A 9,614-nucleotide genomic window follows, 5' to 3' on the forward strand; every position below is an offset into this window, starting at 1 on the left:
TCAAAAGGAGCGAGTGACTCCGCATTTTTCTTGTTAAGGGAAAATTACTCGAACAGTCCCTGTGGTTTAGGATGAATTGCACTTTTGGTTTCTAACTTATCTTTTTAAATTCGGACCATCTTTACATTTTAATTTTGTAACCTGCCTAGTCTAGTCTTGTGCTAACATTCCATCGATCTTTTCTGTTAGACACCCCACGTGCCTTGCATGGTGGGGGTATTTTTGTCCTTTTTCAACGGTTTCAAATACATTAAAATAGCTTCTCATTGCAAATATTCCTTTCCTCCTTAAATGAGACTTTATCCAAGTCAATTGGGGATTCATGCCAATTCAAAACAACCGGAGCAAGTTGGAGGTTCTTTAATTTCAACAATTCTAACCTTACATTGGTTGTAGGACATTAAATAAGTATGTAAATTGGTTTTCCCATGCTTTATATATTCGCCTATTGGCTTATGCTTACAAACAAAGTACCCAAATCAGAATTCAAAGCAAACAACCCAAAACCTTATTATGTGAAACTGTGTGAACTTGTCACCATGGTGTAATCAAATAGAGAATATCGTAGGATGTCTAGATGTAGATTGAAGGAAAAGATCAATGCTTTAAGTTAGCTTTACCTTATTAACATATTGGATATAAGAAGACGATGTCTATTGAGGGAAACTCTTGACAAATTAATAACCGAGGAAAAATATCGATACTTACCATATCTACGACCAACATCAATCTCGTCCATGGTAGCATGTAGCCTCCAAGGCGCATCGTCGTCTTCAAGTGTAGGGTTTTCTCGATCACACTTTTGTCGATCAAGGGTTTTCAATCGGGGTTTGTGAGTCTTTTGGTTTCTGATCGTGTTGAATGTTAGCGTTATAAATGATTCAGCTGCATATTAACGGTAATACAAGCACAATGTATAATGACAAAAATACCCCTACCATGCAAGACATGTCGGATGCTAACATAGGAAAATGATGGAATGTTAGCACAAGGACTAGGCGGGTTACAAAATTAAAATGTGGATGGTCCGAGTTCTAAAAAAAAGTTAGGGACCAAGTGTGCAATCCTAAACCACAAAGACCTTTCGTGTAATTTTCTCATTCTTTAATTTTCCTTGTTATTAGCGTGCAACACAACACAAACCAAGCCAAAATACACCAGCCACTTGCTTCTCACAAAAACAATAAACAAAGGAGGAGGTTCGTATAATAATTGTTTTAGATCTTTCCAAAAGGTGCCGTACTTGCAAAGTATTTATTTTTAGAAAAAGGGAAAATGACTTAAAAAGGTAATGAAGTTTCAAAAATGTACAAAAGAGACCATTGTTTTTTTTTAGTACACAAAATACCATTATAGTATATTTTTTATACACAAAATACCAATGAAGTATACATGTGCTCAAATAAAGTCTTGTGGGTAACCTGTTACTGCAGGTAACAGAAAAATGTCTTAAAAAGGTAACAAAGTTTCAAATTTGTTCAAAAAATACCATTATTTTTTTAGTATAAAAAATACCATTGAAATTTCCAAAATGTTTAAAAAAAAACCATTGTTGTTTTTTCAGAGCACCTTTTGTTAACTTCGTTGTTTCCAGATTATATAGAACATAGTCATCGGATATTAGTCACCGGCGTACCAGTTCACACCAGTTGTGTACTATCTTTCATCCTATCACTCAATCAGTTTGTATCTAAATCCATATTTAGGAATTCTCATGACATAACGTCACACTCGTTTCTCCTTTGTGTCTCTCTTGTGCCGCAACACTAATGAACGGCTACCTTGATGTATAATATGTGCATCTATATAACGTATATATGTTTTAGGTTTGAGTCATATAATGTGATCAGGAAGCAAGAATGTTTAACTAATGTTATTACCCACTTACTTCTCTTGTTACCACAATAACGATCGAGTGAAGGAATGAAAGAGATTTGCACAATTGTTGTGAACTGATATGACGGTTCATAATCCCCGGTAATTGTGTTCTATATAATCCGGCAATAACACAGTTAACAAAAAGTGTGATATTTTTTAAACATTTTGCAACTTCGTTACACTTTTAAGTCATTTTCTCATTTACCTGAAGTACCTGGTTACCACAATGTTTTAGTTGAACATATGTGTACTTCGTTGGTATTCTGTGTACAAATAGTAACATTAATGGTATTTTTTGTACTAAAAAAACAACAATGGTATTTTTTGAACACTTGGAAACCGGGTAACCTACAATAGCCGGTAAAATGGTATTTTGTGTACTAAAAAAAAACAATGGTCTTTTTTGTACATTTTTGAAACTTCGTTACCTTTTTAAGTCATTTTCCCTTAGAAAAATAACGGTTTTCAGAAATAGAAACAGTTAAAACTTGACTCCATTTAACACTCTTATAAATTCAAATTAAATCAAAATGGTCAAAGTAACAGTAGTAAAATCACCAACAGTTTCAATGACATGTATAAAAGTTAAAGTCTCCCGTTTCTATTACACTCTAGCTAGTTGTTTTAATGTAAAGTTCACTAGTTACGCTTTCTAAGGTTTCATGGAAAAGATAAAGACTAACATCCTTCAATTTCCATCTAAAGAGTTTGATTATAGCAAAATTTACACACTACTACTACTGCACAACACAAGCATTCCAGCAAACAGTTTTCATTACAGCAAATTATGAAGAGGGTCTTCTGGTTTTACAGGATTTTCAAAAGCCATAATGTGTTCCTTAAAACGAGTTGCAGCTTCTTCTCTCTCTTCTATCTCCCCACACTTGTCCAGCACAACTGCCATCAAGTAATATGCTTCTGCTGCCAGCTCATGATACTGAAAAAATATATATATAAAAATAAAAAATCAGCACAACTTCAAAACATTCAATATTTGGTACAACATAAATGAATTAACTAACCTCCAAAGCTTCAAGTCCTTCACAAGCTTGTCTTAAAGAATCAAGAACAATATCAGGATCTTCAGAAACTGAAAAAAGAAAAACATAAAGACATCATACATATATAAATTATTACATGAAAATAAAGATAAACAGAAAAACATTATAAAAAAAAAACCTGAAATGCTGGAGTCTGACAAGTAACATTTTGCCTCTAAGATGTAGGCCTGAGATCGAAGCTCCAAACCACCTTGACCAAGTATGATTGGAAAAGCACCATGGATAAGATTTAAAGCCCTTTTTGCATGCCTTGATCCAAGTAAAAGCCATAATTCTGCTAGTGTTAAAGTGGCTGAGCCTCTCAAAAGATCCAAATTAAACGATTCACAAAATGATAAGCTTGCCAAAGCATATTGAATTCCCAAAACAGCATTTCCAGATCTCTGCCAAATCATAACAAGGAAAAAATTACAACAAAAATCATCATTCATGAATTGAGATTTCATACATCATATTCTTACCTTGTGGATTTCAGCAAGCAAGAGGAGAACAGTTGCATTCTCTACATGCATATTGAACTTGTAACACGTGCAGAAGAGAGAATGTGCTATGGAAGCTGCCTGCAACACAAGTTGCATAATTAATATAGCAACATACTTTTATTTCTTTACCAATATGTTAAATATTGCTATTATAAGTAGGTTGCTATTATGGGTAAGAAATAAAGTACATTGCTTATTATTGGTAAAAAAAAAATACCTGACTAAATTGGTTAGCAGCAAGCAATGTCCGAGCACAACGAAGGCTTGCTTCAGTCTTGAGATCCATGTCTACTCCAGCTACACAAGAAGCCAATACTCCAAGTTCATCACATATTTGTTGAGCTAATTTCAGATGCCCCCTACAAGATGATTCCCACATAATATTATATATAATTAAAAAAAACAAATTTTGATTGACAAAAAAGATGTATAAAAAGAGATCATCATATTCATACCGGTGTAAAGCTCGTTCATGGAGCAGCTGCAGCTTAACTGGCAAGATTCCAGACTTTGAAACCGACAAAAACTTTGCCTCTGCTATTTTAAGTGCTACAAAGGCTTCTGTAGATAGAATGTAATTGTGTTTGTATATTAGAAATCTAAAACTGATAAAAATTTCAAGTGTGGTGGAAATTGGAATTACCTTTGTACCCTTTGTAGACAGCTAAATGTTGGATGAGTTTCCCGTATGCCAAAGCAAGATCAGCTGAACTGTACCAACTGTAAAGGATATAATTCATCTATTGACAAAGTTACATAAAAGGACATCATAATAATAATAATAATAATAATAATAATAATAATGAAACTTTCTTCAATAATCATTACCTTGATGAGTCAGCAAAGCAGGTGGCGAATAGCAGAGCATTTGATCTTGCAAGTGAAGCACTGAGGAACACAAATTTGGTCATAAAACATTAATAGAAATTTATTTTACACAAATTGTAGTTTTGAAAATCAATAGAAGTACCTTCCATATAGCTCCCAAGATGTTATACGAATTAAATAGGAAGAACCTACAAGCTGTAGTACAGATCCAGGAACAGAACTTGATTGTAACCATGGATAAAATGTGTCAAAATTGTCCTCGGATCCATTTTCTTGAGGAAACACCAACAAAGTTGTTGGCTTTCTTTGATTCTTAAGCCATGAAGTACTTAAAGCACCATCAATTGTCATTACCGAGTTTTCATTCTCAAAATGGTGGATCAATTGAGCACTTGATCTAAGTTTCTAAAGTAGTAAGAAAAAGAAACTATCAATAAAAGTTTAAAATAGAATTTTGGGAAGTTTAATTTAACAATTTAAGATATAACTTACCTTGCAAACATTAGTTGGACTAGTTCTGAGCTGAATAGAAGCTTTTGGACCGAAAGAAAGCAGAGGTCTTTGAACATGCTGCAATCAGAGTTAGGGTTTGTTAGGTTGGATGGAATAGAATGACAAAGGAATGGAATGGAATCAACCATTCCATTCCTTCCCTGATTCTATCTGTTAACTACCGTTAAATCAAATTTAGCCATTGCCAAATGATTGGAAGCCACGAGGCGCTTTAGTTTTAAGGAATCTGCTCTTTTTAAAGATCTTCTAAGAAGCACAAATAACTGTTGTTGAACAGACAATGATGTGCCTATATTTGTCACATGTGAATCTGATGCTCCCATAATTCCAGCCATATTTGATATACCAACTTCAGATAACAGGCTGCAAATGGCTGTTAATGTGTAGGCAAGACATGTGTCATCACTATGCTGCAAAATGTATGCAACAATAAATAAATATACATGGAACAAATATATAAAAAAAAAATCATTTAGTTACCAAATGATATAGAACAAACATAAAAAGTATACCTGCTGACACACACGCACTGCTTCAGTCAAAACCTGAATAGCAAGAAAAAGATTCACCAAATTATGTTTCTTTCTGTATTTAGTCAAAAAGTCAACACCTATATAAAAAAATATATATATACCTCAAGAGCTAGCTTAGGGTGACCTAAATGAAAATGTGCCATTCCTAAAGATAATAAAGCAATTTCATATCTTCCATTACTGGTGCAACCAAATGATGTGGGAACAAAATCAGATCCCTCCATTCCTGCACTACAGTGTCAATAATCAAGTATTAATTACTTCAAATAAATAAATAATAATCTACAGCTCATTGGGTTGGTTTGTAATTTTGAGTTTTAGGTGTTACAGATACCTATAATCAAAATAACGATGAAGATTCTCTAATGCAGCTGGATAATCATCATGATAAAGGCAATTCAGATATCGCAAAAAGTGGACCTGTAAAAATTTAACATAAATTAATGGATTGACTGTTGACTTACAGATTTGACTTAGATCAAATGGATATCTAGATTACAAATTACAAAGTAACATACACGATGCAACTCCGGGGCTACTTTTTGGAGAAGCTTTAAAACAGATTCAAAGGCACTCATAGGAAAAGAGCTTCCAAGCCTATTAAAACACAAATTTATACATCAAGATACTCTTAATAAATAAAATAAAATCTATAAAATAGCTTACTTTTCAATCATGTCTGCTTGCTCTGATAAGTATCCTTGTATCTGCCAGTTTGTACGTTGTAGGATTACATCAGAGGATTCAATATTTGGTAGTGCAGAGGTTGGGGAGCTCATATATGGGCTACCTTCTGGACTTCTGTGATTATGTTTGACTTTTTGACCACGGGAAACCGTAATATCTGCATTTACAAAATGTTTCTTTAGTCCATTTGGTACTATTATATGATATATAAAAAAAAAAAAAAGTTTACCTTCGATTAGACTAAAGAGTGCTTTTGATGAATGATTATGAAAAGGAACCCTTTTTCTTGATTCAAGTTCTTCTGTAAAGTTTTGGAGTACAAAGTTTTCCAAATCCATGTTTTCATATTCTAATGGTGCCTCTGGATCATTACTAGGATCATCCAAATGAGTCATTTCATATGGAGGACAGTTTGAGAATGCTTCTTTGTAATATGTCTTTATATTTGTTAAAAGATGGCACATTCCCTGATGTAAAGAATGAGAAAAACAGAAACGTTTATTAACTAGATTTAATTTTTTTATAAAATTAGGGGGAAAAGAAAAAGCATACCTCAAATGACAAAATATTAAAGGCAAGCAAGCAACGACGAAGATACATTCCAAGGTTGCTATTTGGATCCAAATTTATTTGGTCATCATCAACAATGCTTGTTTCGGGACCCGCAAGGATGCCTATAACCATTACATCAAAATCTCTTAGACCATAATATATGTGATGATGAGGATGGGGAGGGCATTTACGTCTTTTGCACATAAAAGAGATCAAAGCGAGTCTAGTTGTGTGAGACAAACAATTGTACTTTTTGTCTAGTTGACATCAGTCTCAGTCTCAGTCTCAGTCTCCGTCCCCGTCCCAGTCCCAGTCCCAGTCCAATGAATGCAAAACACTATACATTATGTCGTGTCATGTCATGTCATGTCAAGTCAAGTTATAGAGAAAAAAGTTGCTCACCTCGTAACTCATTGAAAAAGGTAAAGAGGTCATCAGGTGATGATAATGAAGACAGCCTACTGGTTACATGATCACTTAGCCAATTATCTAATAATCCACCAAATTCCTTGAGTAGCTTCAAGAATTCATCCAATGTTGGCTCCAAGATATCATCACATGACTTCAAAGCAGATAGGGAAAGTAAACATATTGAGAAACACAACTTTAACAGAAGATGTTAATCTTATTAATGTGATTTGAAATCATAATTATCATTTTTTGAGTGTCTAAGTAAACGAATTTTGATTTTGATTTTCTATTTGTTTACTGTTAAAATAGTAAGTTAGTAACATTTTGGTTGATCAGGTAAGGAGTTATGTAAGATTACCTAATTATCGTTGGTTTTAAGGGGCAGATAATCTAATTTTCACTCAGTCACAATAATCACTTTGACAAAGCACATCTAAGCACCCTCAAAAGCCCTAATTTATATGAGCCTTTTGGTTTTCAGTTTTGTCCGATATTAAATAAGTCATTCTGGTTACACTACATCCTTTACTGTGGTTAATTTGTTCTAACTTTTTATAGAAGATCAACTACCGATACTGCGTTTTTTAGCTCAATTTTTCCATAAAATCTTATCAGTATTCGGTGACAGAATGATTTTAGGGGTAACTTGTGGTGATCTACGTATCAAAAGGATAAAAATTTCCTTGATTTCTATGTACAAAACTGAAGAAAATTGAAGGAAGATTATACCTTTGTAAGTGCAATTAAGAACGATCCAAGACGATTATGCTGGGAAATCGAGGCAAAAGGGAATGGTACTGAAAATTGACCAGAAGGAGCATAAACCTGAAGAAGTATACAGATCGATACTTTGTGGGGTGTGATTACAAACCCACTTTGTGGCTTCACATTCCCTGCCATTTCTGCAACTACAAAACCCTTTTCGCAAAGAGAAAATGTAATTAAAAAAGAAGTACCAAGTCAAAGGATTTACGAATTCAGGCGTCGATAAGCAAGAAAACAGAACAAGTGCACGGAACCCGGAAAGAGAAAATGCATACGAATGGTTACTGGGTGCTGCTGCTGTTCGTCGGCGTTCAGGTCACTAGGAGTGAGGAACAACAACAATGTGCGAGGGAAACCTGTGTTTGGAAAAGGAACGCCGTCGTTTCAGTTTTGTTAATGGTTGCAGGAATGTATACAAATTTTACATTTCAATTTTTCAATATTTTAAAGGGTAAATCGAACTATCGAAGTGCTTTATTAGCAAAAAATAAATAAATAAATAATAATAATAATAATAATAATAATAATAAAACATTCCTGATATTTCTCCAAAGAAAAATCGTGAGTTGATATTCGATTAAGGGTTCGTTTGTTTACCTCTTAATTGCAAAATTAAAAGGCAATGTCTTAAAAATTAAGATTCAGATCGTTTGTTTGCATCTTATTTTTTACCTCTTAAAATTATAATTGCCTCTTATTTTTTTCAGATATTGAACAAGGTCTGAAAAATAAAAAAACAAGACGCGTACCTATTTTGCCCTAATAACGATCGACTAGTTTTCTTCCGTCTTTCCTTCCCTTCGCATCTGCTCCCAATCGCTCTGGTTCTCTTCACCAGCAAGGATCCGACGAGGCCTCCACCCTTCCCCGTCGACGACGCTTCTCCCTGCAACGCCGCCGCCGCACGTCCTCCCGGCTCCAACGCGTTTTCGGAATCAGCCAATCAGGTATGTTTTTCTTCTTCTTAAAATCGATTTATGTGCTATTTTTCTTTCTTCCTTCTTCTGAAAATCGATTTCCTTGCTGCTCCCAAACCTGAAAATCAAAAAATCGAAATCATTTTATGTTATTTGTTCCTGATTTCTTCAAAAAACAAAATCAAAAATCGATTTTCCTGCTATGAGTTCCTGATTTGTTCAATGTTGATGTTATTTGTTCAATGTTGATGTTATATGCTCAATTTTGATGTTATATGCTCGATTTTGATGTTATATGAACGAATCTGAATGTGTTCATTTTACTATGTTGTTATTGGTTGAATCTAGCATCCAATAGAATTGGAAGGGCAATTGATAATGATTCGGAAATGAGCGGTCATCAACATACACAAGAATTGTTATATGGAACTTCTACACAATGTCATGAGCTGATGCGTCTTTCACATGAAGCGTATATACTTTTATGCAATCATTTTAGGCGAAACAATTGGTTGCAAAAGTAGTAGGCATATAAGCGTTGAAGAAAAGGTGGCTATGTTCTTGACAACTATAGCACATAATAAACGGTTCAGGATTATCAAACGAAGGTTTCAACACTCCACATAAACAGTTCATAGATGCTTTCATGAGGTGCTAAATACAATGATGATTTTTGCAAAAGAAGTTATAGTGCCAACGAATTCTAATGCAACCGTGAATTCCTCAGAGAGACATCGTAGGCTAAAAGAAATCTTTCCTGGAGCAATAGGTGTGTTAGATGGAACTCTTGTACATGCAGTCGTGTCTGCTGATCAACAAATTCGCTACAGGGGAATAGGAAAAGGTGAATGCTTTCAAAATGTTTTAGGAATTTGTGATTTTGATATGATATTCACATTCGTATGGGCCGGTTGGGAGGGTATAACATATGATTCGCGAGTTTTGAAAGAAGTTGCATGTAACCCGACTTCATGCTTTCCGTTCCCT

The 9,614-nt window shown here is 34.3% G+C and overlaps 1 protein-coding gene across 4 annotated transcripts; it reads right to left on the bottom strand.

Annotated features, from left to right (window-relative positions):
• Positions 1-2,409: 2,409 nt before the first annotated feature.
• Positions 2,410-8,109, bottom strand: LOC145138669 (anaphase-promoting complex subunit). 4 transcript variants are annotated; one of them, XM_079072708.1, is made up of 21 exons: positions 7,986-8,109; positions 7,675-7,853; positions 6,937-7,096; positions 6,535-6,656; positions 6,212-6,449; positions 5,962-6,139; positions 5,814-5,892; positions 5,630-5,715; positions 5,397-5,526; positions 5,275-5,307; positions 4,924-5,172; positions 4,742-4,819; positions 4,392-4,654; positions 4,250-4,309; positions 4,065-4,141; positions 3,877-3,982; positions 3,639-3,780; positions 3,401-3,499; positions 3,058-3,322; positions 2,901-2,968; positions 2,410-2,815 (listed from the first exon to the last, which is right to left on the bottom strand). In XM_079072708.1, the coding sequence occupies exons 2-21, from the start codon at positions 7,843-7,845 to the stop codon at positions 2,654-2,656; spliced, it is 2,766 nt and encodes a 921-aa protein (XP_078928834.1). In that variant the 5' UTR covers positions 7,846-7,853; positions 7,986-8,109; the 3' UTR covers positions 2,410-2,653. The 4 variants fall into 4 exon arrangements, with proteins under 4 accessions (XP_078928834.1, XP_078928833.1, XP_078928835.1 ...); XM_079072707.1 differs by having other exon boundaries at positions 7,675-7,863; XM_079072709.1 differs by having other exon boundaries at positions 4,065-4,132; positions 7,675-8,103.
• Positions 8,110-9,614: the final 1,505 nt, after the last annotated feature.

Source organism: Lactuca virosa, chromosome 9 (assembly GCF_052849685.1).
Source record: "Lactuca virosa cultivar CGN04683 chromosome 9, Lactuca_virosa_CGN04683_v6, whole genome shotgun sequence".
NCBI classification, from domain to species: domain Eukaryota; kingdom Viridiplantae; phylum Streptophyta; class Magnoliopsida; order Asterales; family Asteraceae; genus Lactuca; species Lactuca virosa.